Genomic DNA, 17,521 nt, shown 5'->3' with positions numbered 1-17,521 from the left:
CATATGTAACTTTAATATCATTGCTGGCATCTCATTTGTAAAAATAAGTGCGAACACTATTGCGCATTTCTCAAATAAAACTAATGTGGAACCATAACGGCTCAATGTAAGGCGCCACATCCGCCTAATGTTTGCCGTTTGACAGTAATAAGACATATGAGCCGTCTAGGCGATAAACTGGAAACGGAATGGTACCCTCTCAACTTATAATAGTCTTGAAGGCTTCACACTAAAGGCTTGCGTCTACTGGTGTCGTTGCTGCGTCGAACGGACTCACTTGGCGCTCGGACAGATTCCACTTGGAGGAAAACAGATTGCCGTCATGTTATAACTGGTTTTAAATGGCTGAGTTGCTCTCATTCTCTAATACACCTGCTGAGTAAGTGGGAAAAATTGCCTTTGAAACAAGCAGCAAAGGTTTCAGATACTGAAAACAAGATGGAAGTGTTCCTATGGTCGAAAAACCTTGATTTGTTAAAGAAAAAGGAAGTGCGAAAAGCAGAAGGAAATTACGGAAGCGTTCGTCATAAAATAAAAGAAAGACAGCCAGCGATAAGTCGGTCAGTGCGCTGTCTCTTGCCCTGCAAAGAAAAAATGGGCAGCATCTGACACTCCTGTAACACGTGAAGGCGAAAGCCTACTGCACACGTGGTAATGGCTTAAGTGATCTGATCGAAGGGGTCAGACTTCTTGCAAGGCATAACGAGCTGCAGTGTGAAGTAAACGTAGGTCGCTTTAGGTCGATCTCCCAAACGACACATGCGAGCATCTATTGCACTATCTAAAGGTTATTTCGTTCTTTCTCTCCGTCTTTGCTTTTTTTCTTTTTTTCTTTCACTCTTTCTTTCGTTGTTTCCTCTTTCTTTGTTCTTGCGTTCTTTCTTCCTTCCATTCTTATTTCGTTCTTTCCTTCGTTTTTTTCTTTTTTTCCTTTCTTCTTTCATATTCAGCCATTGCATCTTTGCTTGCTTACGAGGGTATGAGCAATGCGATATTATGTCATTTTTTGGAGGGTATGAGCCATTACTGACGATATTTTTTGTACCACTCGTCAAATTTTTTGAAACCATTTGACTTGATGATTATATTTTTTGAAGCACTCTATAGGCGCCGCTTCTTTCGGGTATGAGCCACTTAAGGCTTTCGCCTTAATAGCGCTTCTGGATGAGCACTACTTGTGAGTTGTGTCTCGCACTTCAGCACGCATGCTTTTCTGGACAAGCGCAGAAACGCTGTCTTCTTTTTTAATAAACACGTATTTAAGCACTTGTTGTTGTTAATGTTGTTGTTGTTGTTGTTGTTGTTGTTGTTGTTGTTGTTGTTGTTGTTGTTGTTGTTGTTGTTGTTGTTGTTTCCTCTGCACAAGTGGAACCTACTCATCGTGGAGGATCGGTGCTTGTCGTGGGGTGTATCTGCTAATCTTTCTCTTCTTCGTTGAAGTTTTAGTTTTTTTTGGAAAAACGCGCTGTTATGCACAAGGACAGAAATGGATGGAGCACACACTGTCCAGTTCTGTCTTTCTGTATAAAAACACATTTTACAAGAAAATCTATATCCTACTCGCCCCAATTGCAACGCTGCTAAGTTTTAGTGTTTCAGCTTATACTGTGCGCCTATTGCCTGGACGCCTAGCACCTTGATAGGACGCAGCGCTCACTGGGCTAGCAGTCAAACAGGACAGAAAACTTGCCACGAGAATGGTGGCGCTTCTGCAGAGAACTAGACTGATAGCTGAAATGGAGCCCAGTTTTGTTTGATATAACTTCGGCTTTTTGTACAATGGCGGTATGTCAAATTCCAACAAGAAAGCATTTGTATTGGCTCATGTTTCGGGCTAATAGTAATTTTTATATCACGCGATATGATAACGCCTTGGCTAAGAATTTTTGACAAAGCGGCATGCTAAGACATACTGGGTCTCCCTATGATAACAATTTTTCAATCAATATTCAGGACCAAGCGGAGCTCTTTAATCAGATAGTGGCAAGTGCACTAGAAGCCTTCCAAGAATGTTCGGGGCGGTTGGTTCTCAAGACTGAGATTCCCAATCAGTCCTTAGGGTTTTTGATTTAAAACTAACACCTTCCAATGAGCCACTCCGTCGGCAGCATTAATTAAGGGTCTAGAAGGCAGTATTACATTGTACATTCATCCACTACAATTTAATGCAAAGAAACGTAGCCCATCTGTGCCTTATAAATGCAATGAACTAATCTTGTTTGTACGATTACACGATGAAGCTTTTGCTGCCCATATCGAAAGGCTACTGATTTCAGGCTAGTCTGATCCATGTTAGCGCATGTAACAGAGGAATTTGCAAGAAAAGTAAATCAATCTGCAGCAGAACGTAGTCCTCGAGAAAAAAAGAAAAAAAGAAACGTATGGCTTATTTCGTGCAGACGCAACATATCGTATAACGGAGAGAAGGTTGCACAGTGCAATAACGTTAAAATACTTTCTTTTGGTTCTTTGCTGGGGGCATTAGGTCGCAGAAATAGTGAACCCAGACGTGGGCAGCGTGCACATCGCAATCTTAAAGTGGCACACGCTTAGGCATTGTATTTGACATTGCGCTATCGTGAGGAAGACATTATGATGGACAAAAAGGGTGCTTTGTTAACGATAGTCTTAACGAACAGGAAGGTTAACTCTGACAGAAAAAGAAATACGAGATTGATTTTTCCCTGCCAGCAGTATGGTAGAGGTCGGGATTTTATTCGTGCGAGTAGCCTGTAGAGCTATCATAATACGTTAACTCGGGGAATTTCGGAAGCCAGTGGAATATTTCGCATGGGCGCGTCACACTTCAGTGCAGCATCACCGGCACTTTTTACCAAGATCAAATTGGCGGAAAGGACAGGAAAATATTGTTACGTGTAGCTGATCCACAAGGTTATTTGCAATATACTTACATGTAGACAAACCGTGACCATGGTGGTGTTGTTGTTGTTGTTGTTGTTGTCCTTAGTGGCCGTGGCACATACCCACAGTGGGGGATTGGCCAAGAATCGGGCGGTTTAATTAGGTGCCTAAAAATAATAATGATAACAAGGGAGTTAACAATTTGGGCGTGTGAGTTTAAAAGTAAACGTTTTGTGTTTGGAGAAAAAAGGAAATAATCAGATCAAAACCGGGTATAAGATAATAATAATAATAACAATAATAATCAATAAAAGATAAGGAATAAATAAAAAAAAAAGCTATGGTTGGGAGGGAGAACGATCAATCTAACATGGAAATCGATTGGTTTCAATGAGGTAATTTTGGATCGCCAAGCAAACATTTCTGTTGCTGAACCCAACAATGGAGGCTCCAAAAGACAGGATCACAGGCACTGATAAAGTTAAACCAATAGAGCGAAGCGGGATTTCAAGCAGTCGTTTTCTTATAATAGAAAAACGTCTGCAAGACAACAAGAAATGGTCGATTGTCTCTGCTTCGCCACAGAATGAGCATAATGGTGAGGGGACCAGACCAGACCTGTGGAGGTAGAAGTTCAATGCTGGTATACGGCAGCGCAGCTTCGTGATAGACACTTCAATTTTCCGTGTTCGGCAAAAATCTCTGTTCCAAGGGTGCAGGAGATGTCCGTAATCCGCAGAGTTAGTAATTGCTGAGCCTGACACTGACTGTATAATGATACTCCTGCGAAATCTAGCTGCAGTAACATAAGCAGTCAAAGGGCAGCAAGGAAGAATCGGGCCACTTATCGATGCCTTGGCTAGAGAGTCTGCAATTTCATTAATGATTAGTCCTTTATGGCCAGGCACCCAAATCAAACGCACGCTTCTCAAGTAAGCAGGTACCAATGATTGAAATGTCCTCATCACGCGAGAATCACTAGAAGCAGTAAGGGATGAGCACAGTGATAAAGAATCAGTGACTATCACGGCTGACGTAATTGATGGTCCTAATTTGCGTAATGCCAGCACCACGGCCATGAATTCGGCTAAAAAAATCGGTATGAAATCTGGCAGTCGAAGAGAAAATGTCCAATCGAGAATCGGGGAAAAAATTCCTACACCTGACTTTTCTTCACATTGTGAAGCATCTGTAGCAATTACAACGTTTGTTTGAAGGTTTTTCAGATGATCTTGCAATATACCGTCTAGAATATGGTGTGGAAGTAATTTTGCGTTATTAGGAAAGATGTCATCAAATTGAATATCCGTGGCAACAGCTCTGTCGGTAATAGGAAGAACATCGCATATGCGCACGCCCAAAGAGTCAAGTAATTTTTGGACAAATATAATTTGCGGATTATGTAGTCGCGGCCAGATGACACCGAAAAACAAAGCAGGTTGTGAAATAAAGATTATTTGGGGATGACGCAGTGGTGATTCGTAAATCCTTAAGAACGTCTGCACCGTCAAAAGCCGGAACCTGCACGGAAGTGGCGGAACACGGGATTCTAGATAAAGAATAGAATTTGCAACAAATTTAGGAAGACCTAAACACAGACGTAATGCTTCTCTTTCTAAGAGGATTAGAGGACGGGACATGTAGGCTGGAGCTCCAGAGAAGAGCACGCAACCAAATTCTAGTACAGGACGAACGTACATACGGTATATCATTAGGAGTGTATCTCTTCTCAATCCTATTCGACGACTGCTCAGCCTACGCAATATGCCAATTGCACGGGTACCTTTCCCAGTCAAATGATCTATGTGTGAGCGCCAGTTGAGAGAGGCATTATAAATAATTCCGAGGTATTTAACAGATTCCACCTGTGGTATGTCTTGAAGGTGGTAAGACAATGAAATGTGCACTATGTCACGTATCGGAAATACGAGAACAGCACATTTGCTGGCATTGAGGGTGAAGTGACTAGTATCTAACCACCTCTCCAGATCATAAAGGTAAGTTTGCAGCCGTTGGTATAGCGTGTAGATGTCGTTTGCAGATGCAAAAAACGCAATATCGTCTGCATAAACATAAGTAGTTATTTCTTGATGGCAAGGTAATGTGCTCATGAGAATATTAAAAAGTACCGGGGAAAGAACTGAGCCTTGCGGTACGCCTCTCGTTTGTTTGTGTCTAGAAGAAGAAACGCCGCTTGCGTAGCAATAGAATTCTCTTTCACCTAAGAATGACCGAATCCACGCTACTATATACCCAGGAACACCACAGGAAGTTAACCGATTGATCAATATTGTGTGCTCCACAGTGTCGTATGCTTTAGCGATATCGAGCGTCACTAAGGCAGCGTATTGCTTATGACGTCGAGCGAGTTGTATTCGGCTTTCTAAGTCGACGTGGGCATGCCAGATGGAGCAGCCGGCCCTGAAACCAATCTGACAGGGACTAAGAAGGGAATTATCATTAACAAATTTCATGATGCGACGGTGAAGGAGCCTCTCAATGAATTTTACTACGTTTGATGTAAGCGCAATGGGCCTAATGTTCTCTAATACATACCTTCCTTCTTGTTTCTTAAGCATCAATATTACCTTGGCAAGCTTCCAGTGCAACGGAATCCATGCATATTTAATTGAATAATTCACCAGGTCTAAAAGAACGCTAGGCGATTCCTGCAACAATATTTTTAACATTGCATTTGTGACGCCATCAGGGCCAGGGGCTGAATTCGGTAAACATAGTGAAGTCTCATTTAGTTCAGCTAAGGAAATTGGAGTAAAGTCATCCCAAGGTCCTAATGTAGAATGAATAGCCGGAAGCCTGGCCGTAAATCGATTTTCTAAGCCTTCGGCAATCCCTTCTAGGGAGGCGCTCAGTTCCTGCGGGGTCAAAACAATTGAATCTAATGTTAAGGGTGTTGGTAGCACCTTTCTAGCTCGAAGGAATGAAAATAAAGCACGCTTATTTTTTGAATTAGATAGATAATCGTAATGTCTAATATCGTATTCCTCTTTGGCTCGATTAACAGTACGCTTAAATACACCAGAATAAAACTGATAATTTTTCCAATTGGTCGGGCACTGATTATGCAGAAGCGTTTTCCAAGCGGCCTTTCTTTTTCTATAGTCCCGCGTACACTCATTATTCCACCAACGACAAGCGGTGCCTTGAGCCGAAGGGATGACAAATTCAGCTTTCTTCCGGGAATCCTCTAGAATTGAGCAAATGGTTGAAGCGATTTCCTTAACATTGGCATTGGCAAGTTTCGAAACGGCAGAACGCAAGAAAGTCTTAAATTTCGTATGGTCCATAAATGTGCATGCCTTGTAATCTAAAGATGTTATTTGACAATTGATTTCAAATGATACAGGAAGATGATCGCTGTTGGTTGCTGATTCAACCGCTACCCACGACAACACCTTAATGCCAGCGCTACAAAATGTCAAATCTAACACTGAACGGAAGGGTCCTCTAACAAATGTTACTTGTCCTGTGTTCTGACATGAAAGGTGACTATCAATAGACCACTCCCATAGTCGCTTACCACACAAATCTGTTTTTTGTCCCCACGACACGTGATGTGAATTAAAATCCCCTACAAACAAAATTTCTTTTCTACATGCAGCCACAGCCCTATCAAGTTGACGCGTACATTGCACACCGATGGGGAAATAAGCATTTATAATTGAAAATGGATGGTATCCTGGGAGACATAAATCTATGGCCAAAATTTCACAGTCGCAGTCCATGATTTGAAAAGAAATTTTTGCCTTGTGACAAATTTTACTGGAAACAAGTATCATTAATCCTCCACCTCGCGAGTCTCTATCTAATCGGAAGGACCGAAAACCTTTTAAATGAAAATTTTTCTCTGGTGAAAGCCACGTTTCTTGAAGAAGTAAGATATCTGGATTGAATTGAATAGATAGGCAAGATAAATCTGTTGAAGCTGAAAATATAGAACGACAGTTCCACTGCAGCACTTTCAACTGTCCAATGGTGTTGAACGCACAGCAGCGGCAACTGCCGCCTTTAGAATACTTTCTGTAAGCACAGGAGTTGGTTGACTCTTTTTCGATTTTGGTTTCATAGTTTTTGAAATTGGGGACCCCATACGTTTGGGAGCTCGAGTGTCAAGTTCCATGTCTGTGACAATAACAGTGTCTGAATAAGAGGGCTCATCCTCGCGTGTTTGGACTAGCGCAGTAGTGTCTGTGGAATATTCTTCAACTGTGGAAGGCGTCTCTACCGCGTTGCTAGGCGTTCGAGGTGTGGCGTTAGATACTGGGCACTGCATTGGTGTCCTAGTTGGCTGCATTATTTGCATCATGTGACTGGAAATGATTTGCGCTAAGCAGTCAGAGAGACTGGATATCAATTTATCCATCGCTTTAGCCATTGCTTTTTCCACAGCAGAGTCAATTGCTTCTGAGAGGTTAAGATCCATGCTCGGAGTGTTGCGCGCTGTAACACCAGAGTATCCGAAGGCCCTGTCTTTGATAACTGAAATTGCATCTCTTCGGGAGCAACGACGGCGGTCGATTATTTCAAGAATTTGTATTTCTTGAGCGCGAGCTGAGCAGTTCGAATAGTCTGCTGGGTGTTCTCCCCCACAGAGGCAGCACTTTTGAGATTGAGTAGAGCATTCACTTGAAGAATGGCCATCCCCACAGGTGCGGCAACGCAAGCTAGACTTACATCCTCCTGCACTGTGCCCGAATCTCCAACAATTCTTACACTGGATTGGACGTGACGCAAGCGGCTCTACACGGAACACAAGAGGCCACACCTTTATTTCAGATGGACATGATGTGCCCACAAACGTTGCAATAACAGATTCTGTCGGAACCCTCTCGTTATTGGCCAGTCGATTGCAACGGTAGATGGCAATGACGCCTGCTGCGGATAGCTTGTCCAGGGTTTCAGTAGGACTTAATCGGGAGTCTACGCCCCGTACAAGACCCTTGGTGCACGCAAGGTGAGGCGGAATAAAAGCACTCACCGGGGTGGAAGCGAATGAAGTGCATTTCAAGAGGTCTTCTACACAGGTCTGGTCGGGTGAACGACACACTATACCTCCCCGTCCGAACGCTCGTACATCAGTGATGGTCTGGAAGTGGTTAGACGTGGCCTTGAGTGCCTTCTGTACAGCCTGAGGATTCGTGATCCTGATGGAGCCTCCATTGGTAGGCACAAGCGCCACAGGAATGGTGCTGACGCCGCTGCGAAAAAATAATTCTATGGGCAATTCATTAGGTGGCAGGGATGCTGACCAGGCGGATCGCGCCTGGCCAGGAGAACTGGTCGACATCAGCTCAAGACGGCTGACGCAAGGAATGCCAATCAACCAGGAACTAAAATACGCTTATTGAGACACCTTAAACCACCCGATACTCAGCCAAAACACCACTGCAGGTCAACGAAACGGTCGCTCTGTCGAGGCAAGCAGGAACCAGGGACAACCAGGGACGTCCGAATGGTGGTGACCCTATAGCAATCGGGAACACGCCGTCTTCCTCCTCTTCAGGGCAGCCACACTGTGGCGGCTATTCCGTATCGTCACCCCCGACAGTAGAAGCACCGTCCCGATGCTTACGCTACAGCGAAAGGTGCGTGTTAGGGCTTTAGTCTCGCTATGTGAACGATCTCACTTGCAGCTGACGACGAGGCTGAGGGGTCGGCGGGCATGATTTCATATGTGACATCGGTCACTTGCCACACCACACGGTATAGACCAGTGTAACGTGATTCACACGGTAGTACACGGTAGTATGTGCGCGAGACGCCCGAGTGCCCAACCAAGGGAGCGTCGTGAAGTTGGCGGAAGACAGTCGAACGCAGGTGGGACGGAATGACTAGCAGTAAGTCAGGGCCGTGTGGATAGAAATCACGGCGGTATAATCTCCCTTCCTGGAGGAGAAACATCCGGAGAGACGCGTCACCAGGCGTTGAATCCAGCCGGTCGATGAGGGCTCGTAACTAAGGATCACGGCGTTGGTGGCTGTTGTCACTGTTGCTTCGAATCGGCAGCGATTCGAAGCAACAGTGACACAGAGAAAACGGAAGCGATGGCGTCCGCATCTGCCGGTACTTTCACAGGGTAGTCGGACAAACAATCTGCATCCTGGTGCAAGGGTCCCGTCTTATACACGACGGAGAAGGTATATTCTTGCAGGCCTAAAGCCCAGCGTCGGGCAGAGCACATGCCAACAATACCGACAGTCCCTCCGTCAGTGACTCGCTTCGGTGCAGGGGTCAGAACTTTCTTGAGCCAACGGCGAAGAGCAGCACTCATAATGGACACCTGTGCCCTGGTGTCAATCAACGCGCACACAGGAACATTGTCAACAAGAACGTCCAAAATATTCTGGTTCGTGGGTATGGTCAAGTGAAAATTTCGTGCCAAAGTCGCCAATGAAGCTCCACCTCAAGAAGCTGCACTGTGTAGTTTTCTGGTCGGGGGCGCTGCGAATAGGTTGGAGAAGGAGCACGGCGTGACGGAGGCGAAATAGATTGACGGCGGGAGGGATAAGATGAGTGGGTGAAGTGGGGTCTTGTCAGAAGTGTCACATGGTCAGATGAAGGCTTGGGGATAGAGGGAGCGGCTGAAAAGGGCGAAGTAGAAGGAGAAGGCCGGTCGACAGAAGAATAACGTGTCACAGAAGTACAGTGGCTGCGGCAGTGGCGAGTGATATGCCCGATGCGCCAGCAGTTAAAACATATCGGTTTGTAGTCAATGGTGCGCCCTTCTGACTGGTTGCGTTGTCCATATGAGTAGTGAATTGTGACGTAGGTCATGGCTGCAGGCGGAGAGGCTTGCGTAGATGAAGTACCGTAGGCAGGAGCCGAAGTTGCATTCTCGGCATTGCCACCGCTACGAAGCTTCATGAGGGGAAGGCGAAACGTCCACTTCCACCAAATAATGTTACGTGTAGCTGATACACAAGGCTATACAATATATTGACACATACGCCAATGGTGGAGGAGATCTTGTTGCCTCAAAACATGGCTCGTACCCACGAGGGGGATTGGCCGCACTGGATAGATTGAAACGTACAGCCAACAACATACCAAAAGGGTTAAAGGCGAACGTTTAGAACGAATCATTTGGCAATTACTTGGTAACACAGATTTTGAGAGTACCTATACATCAATTCAATAAATAAAGATAAAATTAAACTGAAAGTCTAAACAAAAGTAATAATAAAATAAGATGTCCCACGATCGGTACCCTAGCAGCGTAACATTCTGGATGCGCCAGTGAACTTGTGCAGAGCAGCAATCATCGAACCATGGCTTGTGTCTAATTGACAGGCACCTAAAAAGAATATGTGCGGTGTTGTAAGTGCTAAACGTAGTTTACTAGTTGGAAATATGAGGAACATTTCGCGGAGCGGGGGGATCAGCGGGAAGAAAAAAAATGTATGGTTAATAGTTGCTGGTTCATTACAAAATACCAGAGGTTAGTTATGGTAAGCTAGATCTATGCAGGTAACAATTTAGGCGGGGAACTCTACAGCGGAAGCTTGCTAACGTCACCTTGCATTGGGGTTTGTGAAAGGCATTATTTGCTCGTGTTCCACCGGAATTTTATATGTCGGAAATCATCTGCGGAAAGTATGGATGTTTCATTACAAGTCAACAATAAAAGGCGTTTGAATCTAACTCCTGTTATAAAAGAGGAATCAGGGGGAACATTACCAGACCATTTATCTATGAAGATGCGAGTGAGTCAGCTGATTTATTTAGAAACATTGAACAATGTCCGGGGACCCAGACAAAGTGGACTTCAGACAAGTTGTCTGGGAGAAGAGTCGAAAATATACTCAACAGGCGTGACAGTCTTTTAGAAGTATATATATATATATATATATATATATATATATATATATATATATATATATATATATATATATGTGTGTGTGTGTGTGTGTGTGGTGTGTGTGTGTGTGTGTGTGTGTGTGTGTGTGTGTGTGTGTGTGTGTTGTGTGTGTGTGTGTGTGTGTGTGTGGTGTGTGTGTGTGTGTGTGTGGTGTGTGTGTGTGTTGTGTGTGTGTGTTGTTGTGTGTGTGTGTGTGTGTGTGTGTGTGTGTGTGTGTGTGTGTGTGTGTGTGTGTGTGTGTGTGTGTGTGTTGTGTGTGTGGTGTGTGTGTGTGTGTGTGTGTGTGTGTGTGTGTGTGTGTGTGTGTGTGTGTGTGTGTGTGTGTGTGTGTGTGTGTGTGTGTGTGTGTGTGTGTGTGTGTGTGTGTGTGTGTGTGTGTGTGTTGTGTGTGTGTGTGTGTGTGTGTGTGTGTGTGTGTGTGTGTGTGTGTGTGTGTGTGTGTGTGTGTGTGTGTGTGTGTGTGTGTGTGTGTGTGTGGTGTGTGTGTGTGGTGTGTGTGTGTGTGTGTGTGTGTGTGTGTGTGTGTGTTGTGTGTGTGTGTGTGTGTGTGTGTAAAATGTTAACACCTTTTAAAAGGAAGCTTTAGCTCGAGTGCTGGTATCTAAATGCATGTATAAAAGGAGAATTCGTTTTCCTCGGCAACCCACTGCGGCCAAATTTGACGAGGTTAGTTTGCATTAAAAGAAAAACTTAAAATTCAGTGACTGTTGCTTTCGAATTCCTTATTTTAGGTCGTGAATTTTTTCGCTAAATATTGGCGAAAATCACAAACTTTCAGAAAAACAAAGTATCAGTTTACAGTTCCTTAACTCAGGAATGAAAAACGATATCACAATTCTGTGAATTGCATCGCATAGTAACATCCAAAGCGGACAAAATTAATATGTTACACATAAATCTCAAAAATTTAGTAATGTCTAAATACAGGCTTTTTCAGAACCCTTATAAGCAATGTAAGAAATCTGTGTAAGATATAGATTGATATATCTAATTTGTCTGCTTTGAATGATCTAATGGATGCCGTTGACAGAACCACGATATCTGTTCTCGACGGAGAGTTATTAATTTATAAACTTCGTGCGGCCTATGTTTTTCGAACTTTCGAATTTGTGAAAGTTCTTTCAACAACATTCAGACCCTAATAGAAATTCCGCTTCCAACAGTCGCTAGAATGTAACTTTTCTCTTTCAAATGCAACACATTTCAGTAGAAGTGGTTCAGCGGTTATCTCAGAAAAAGTTTTGCGTTTTACACGTATTTGAATAGGCCCCGTTGAGTTGGGCCCGAGCTAAAGCTTCCTGTTAAGGGTGTTTTCTTGCCGCACTGGCACACCCTTACCATTAGGCCTTACAAAAATTGATAGAGGCCGACAACGGATATCCCACTAGACTTGAGATAACAAATAGCGTAGTTGAAAACAATGGTAATCATTCTGACAGCATTGGGACGCAGAGATATCTGACAGGAGAGTTCCATATCCCTCCCTGTGAAATTATCTTGTCGGATATTTCTCTGGGCCCAAGACTATCAGAATGGTTACATAGTTTTCAACAACGTCTTTTGTCATCGCACCTATAGTGAGAGCTCCGTTCTCGGCCTCTGTAGATTTTTGTAATGCCCTAACGGTAAGGTTTGATACCAGTGCGACAAGAAAACAACCTGAAGGGCGTAAACATTTTTACAGTGATAGACCGAGAGCGCGTCTGTGAGCACTAATTAGATTTCTGTGGACTCAATTTTCGGATGGCCCAGAATTATCCCCAGGAATTCAGCAACAAATATTGAAGTGTAGTCAGCGAGACGAAAGCAAAGGCCAGTTAAGGTGAGTTAGAAAAGATGCCAACACCGGCCTTTTCTAAATTTTGTGTTGCGTCCGTTGAAATTATCGAGTGAGACGGAAATTGATTAAGATGACCTTGAAAGAGACCTTCAAGTATGCGCGCAGGAATAATTTTTGCGTGTTTGGAAACATGTAATCAAAGATTAATTTTGCCTTGAACGAATTAGATTTTGGAGAAATCAGGTTCGATAGACGAACTTAAAGTTTTAATAACAGCCCCTGGACAAAAACAACTTGTGGCTGTTGGTAACACCGCCAACGTGTTATGAAAAATGATTCGGGAGAATTGATGAAAACGGGTTGTAAATGAGATAGGGATGCATCATAAAGCTTCAGGAAGGTCAGGACGGTAAAGTGCTTAAATTTGGATTCAAGTGGAATGACTCCGTACTCCAGATAAAGCACGTTGTTAGCCACAAAACTTGGCAGCCCAAGGCAGAGGCGTAGCGCTCTTACTTTCAGTAGTATCAAAGGTCTTAGTTTGTATGCTGCACATCCTGAAAAAATAACACAGCCAAATTCGAGAATACGGTGGACGTAAAGTTTATAAATCATCAGCAACGTAGCTCTACACATCCCTGTGTTTTTATTACTGAACCGGCGCAACAATGTCATTGTACGTTCTCCTTTACTAGCATTTGTGTTCTCCTTTGCTAGCAGTTTAGTTTACCATCATAAGTTATCCCTAAGTATTTCAAGGCTGCAACTTGCGGTATTGGCTCATTTCGGTAATGAAGAGAAATAAAAACGGGATTTACGGAAAGAGATAAAACGGAAACACAAGTAACGAGCATTTCTTGACCTTAAGCGAAAAAAACAGTCCGTCCGACCTGGACTCGAGTTCAGAGAAATTTGATCGCAAAATTTGGTATCACGTATTAATATACCGTGGTGAGGAGAGAAATGCAATGTCATCAGTATACAGATACAGCTGCACATCCTGATGAACTGTGACAGAAGATAACAAAATATTAAACAAAAGTGGTGAAACAACTGATCACTGTGGTACGCGCTTGCCGTCTGTTTATATGTACCGGATGTCACCCCATCCTTGAAACAAAAGAATCCTCTACCCGAGAGGAACTCTTGTATCCAGGCCACTAAACAGGCTGGAACAGCACAGCTTGCTATTAAATGAATTAAAATTCCATGTTGGACACTGTCATATGCTTTTGCAATACCTAAACTTGCCAATGCTGATGCCTCTCCTGATAGTCCTGCTAGTAGAATGCGGCTTTCCAAATCAAGGTGAGCTTAGCATATGGAACATTAAGACCTAAATCATATTTGTGTCGAGCTCAGAATACTCTGAGAAGAAGTAAATTCATTGAGCCGGACATGGATTACTTTTCCTATGATTTTTACTAGAGTCGATCCAGAGGCAATCAGCCGAATGCTGTCCAACATATATCCGAGGTTTTCAGTTTCAAGTAAAAGCATGATTTTTGCAATTTTCCAAGAGGTCGGGATCCGTGTATATTGTAGCGAACAGTTAATTGTATTCAAGAGCTCATTTGGGAAAGAGTTAACCAGTAATTTCATCATAGCAGTTGTGATATGGGCCGATCCAGGAACTCATTGATGTGTAGTTTAGATGACATCGGATAATTCTGTCATGGTAACTTCTACAAACTCAGTTGCCCAACTTTTAAACCGCCTAGGTCTGGAATGGTGATGGCGACCCTATAATAATCGGGAACACGTCGTCTTCCTCATCTTAAGTGCAGCCACACTGTGGTGGATGTTCCGTATCTCTCTTCTTTTTCGTTTCTTCAACTGTGTTATTTGTAAAAGATAGGAACTTTTACCACTGAGAGGCCTGGTCCTCCCAAAAACCTTAGCAAAGGGAAACAAGAACAAGAAAGAAAAAAAAACAGTTAACGAAACAAGAAAACGCTTTTGAAGCCACTTTATGGACAACGAAGGAACTGAGAGAAAATGAACAAAAATATTTGAATACAAGTGCAACTCAACCATCGACAAGTATTAGAAATATGGGGACTTGGGGGTGCTGGCGTGGACTGAGGGTACCAAACAGCGAAACAAACCTTTTGTGTGCACTCTTCATATGGTTAAATTGAGTAGTGGAGACTTGATGATGAATTAAATGCAGCGCATAACCTCCCCCCCCCCCCCCCCCAAAAAAAAAAGAACGTGGCAACAGCTGTGCGTTGTGAGTTAACGCGTATGATTTACAAGCCCTTTTGGTGTGCTAACGCGTTGAATTATTTTACATTGCTGTAGACTGCATCCTGGCCTGGTCTCTCCTACATTCTTAATTTCACCTCGCTTAAAGAAACGCCTAAACGAAATTTAGGCGTTCACCACTCCATACTTACGCGTTATAGACTTTTTTGTTTATGTTTTGCTGAAAGCACGTGTGATTAGGTGCAATCATACCGTTGAGGTTGCACATGGTCTCCGTAACAGCTGTCATGTAGCGTGGTTCAATAAGTTATGCATGTAGATATTAAAACTGACGGGAATCTCGCCACAGCATTGAATGGGAGCTATTAGTTGAACAGTTTTTCTAAATAATAATAATAATAATAATAATAATAATAATAATAATAATAATAATAATAATAATAATAATAATAATAATAGAACAAAATCCTGTACTGTTTGCAGCCCCACCACAAGCTGGCTCCTCCACATAGATATAACATGTGCACAAAAGCCCTACCTGGTTTACGATAACTGAGGATGTGGGATGAAGAGCGAAGAAATTTTTAATTAAATATGTAGCTTTATTAAATAATAATAGTAGTAATAATAATACCACTAATAATAATAATAATAATAATAAATTGTTCGTAGCACCAGCAAGCTGGTTTTCCCACGAGTATCGGCTATGTGCAAAAAAGCACCCCCCCTAGTTATTGAAGGGCGATGTTTTTCTGGGCGGTACACTGTGGCTTCGTGAGTCTGCTGATTTGTTGAAAATTGTGTTTCTTTGAAGAAAATGTAAGTTCGCAAATACCGTACCACTGAAAGGCAATTAGACTATTTTATTATGATGAAGCCGCTGCTGGTAAGAATCGTTTACTCTTTCCACCACTCAGGTTGCACACTAAAAATTTTGGTCCCCCTCGGTGCTTCCGTCCCTCTTTTATTCCATCGAACACGAGGAGATACCGCAAAAGAAAAAAGAAAGAAGAGCGAGGTAAGTAACCCACGCCGGCGCAACACGTGCAGCCGGTCGGGGCTCCGCGTGTGGGCGCTCCCTTACTGCCACGACCGGCGCGCAGCACGGTGCGACCGGCGGCGCAGAGGCCATTCTCGGGCGCTCGGGGGCCTTATCTGGTGTGCCGCGGGCAGGCTGCAAATGGCAGTTTTTGCTGGAGGTGGGCGTCCTTAAAAGGGCCTGTATCATCAAAAAGCGGGCTCCCCGTTTAGGGCACATCACAGCGCAGATGACGGCGCTGGTCGCGCCGTCACTCGGCTAGCGTCCCCTTCCTGACGTCATTAGGCGGCCGGCATCAGGCGAAGGCATCAGGGTGATGTGCGCGCCAAGCGGAACAATAAAGCATGCTTTCATTACGCAAGCAACTGAGGAGTCTCGAGAATCCCACCGCCCATGCAGGGCGACGAGGGGGAGTGCAGGAGTCTATAGGTTTGGCGAGCGCAGCAAAAGGCAGAAGGGTTGCATTTTTATGAGTATTTCGCCAAACGACGGCGGGCCACGGCTGGGGGGCGGACGCGCAACAGCTGCGCAAAGTCTCCTCCTGCGACGGAATGGAGATCCCCGCATCGTTAGGCGCGACGGCGCTTGTAAATCGTATGCCGGCACTGTTTTGTCCTCGGTTGCACGTAATGCTGGTGACCCGCGTTCCGGGCCCTGTGCAGGCAGCCATCGAAGAGGGTTGCTTCGCTTCTCCCCGGCTCAAGGCTGTGCGACCACCCCGTGCTCAGCTGCGGGGCCTCCTCTGCCCCTCCCCCCCCCCCCCCCCCCTTCTGCGTAGAGTCGCACGGTCCCAACACGCGTCCTCCTCGCATCCTGAGAGAGGAATTGCACGCGCACCCTCCAGCTTCGGCTGACTTGTCGCGCCGTCCCGTGCAGTCCCGCCAGGCAGCGCTGATGACAAACGGCGGACAAGGAAAACGCGTGAGAAGAGGCCCCGCGCAAACTGCGAGGCAATTTTATCTTGTCTCGCCTTTATTTTTTTCCACGCATGTTGAAAGAAGAAGCCAAAGGAAAAGGGAGACGAGGTTAGCTTCTAAAGTGAAGCTCTTGCTTGTTGCACAGAACTAGAGTGAAGACGATGATTCCAGCAGCGCACGTAGCAGTGAGGGCATGAAAAGAAATTCTGCAAGTGCCTGTTGAGCCACTGAAGCTAGCAGCAATCTTTCAACGATCCGGGTTCACTGGCGTCACGAGCCTTTATTGTACGTCGGTGATTATTACTTTTTGCCAGGGTAGGCTTGAAAGGAACAAAATGACAAAGGTATGTCTGCAAGTTCTGTGCTTGAGAAGAACATTTATTTGTTATCGAATCAGGCAGACTCTACTTTAGCGCAGCTCGAACATCCGAAATCGAGCTCGCAGAAACAATACGAGGCGCAATTTACGCTCTGGGATGGGTGAAAGGCGCTGCTGCTGCCACTGGTGTAGAACTGCGCGCAGTCACGGCCTCAATCTTGCTTCTTCTTTGTCTTCTTCTTTTTTTCCATTTCAGCTTTTGTTTTGTTCCTCCGCTAAAGAGCTTGACAGTGCGCCTGGGTTGTTTAACGAATAAATGAGCAATAAATACTGCTGAGGTTGGCGCTGACAACTGAATGTTGGGACGTAAATCACGCAGGGAACAAGAATAGCACCGCGAATAGCGCGCCGGCTTATCGTATGATACGCGCGGCCGTCATGGGCTTGCAGGGCGGGGGCTCGGAACGAGCCACTGCTTTCGTTTCGCTGCCACTCAATTTTGCCATTCCTGATTGGG

General features: G+C 44.5%; 1 protein-coding gene across 1 annotated transcript in view; it reads right to left on the bottom strand.

Moving 5' to 3' along the window:
- Positions 1 to 1,276: 1,276 nt before the first annotated feature.
- LOC139061366 (protein hunchback-like) overlaps positions 1,277 to 17,521 on the bottom strand; it is a 69,402-nt gene continuing 53,157 nt past the window's right edge. The window contains exons 2-3 of the mRNA XM_070541335.1: positions 7,958 to 8,081; positions 1,277 to 1,357 (exon numbers count right to left, since the gene is read on the bottom strand). Of these exons, the coding sequence (XP_070397436.1) occupies positions 1,277 to 1,357; positions 7,958 to 8,081 (205 nt within the window). The remainder of the gene's footprint in view (positions 1,358 to 7,957; positions 8,082 to 17,521) is intronic.

The sequence above is a fragment of the Dermacentor albipictus genome, chromosome 1, assembly GCF_038994185.2.
Source record: "Dermacentor albipictus isolate Rhodes 1998 colony chromosome 1, USDA_Dalb.pri_finalv2, whole genome shotgun sequence".
Taxonomy (NCBI): domain Eukaryota; kingdom Metazoa; phylum Arthropoda; class Arachnida; order Ixodida; family Ixodidae; genus Dermacentor; species Dermacentor albipictus.
The sequence above is the reverse complement of the archived record's forward strand: the minus strand, read 5'-3'. Positions and strand labels throughout refer to the sequence as shown.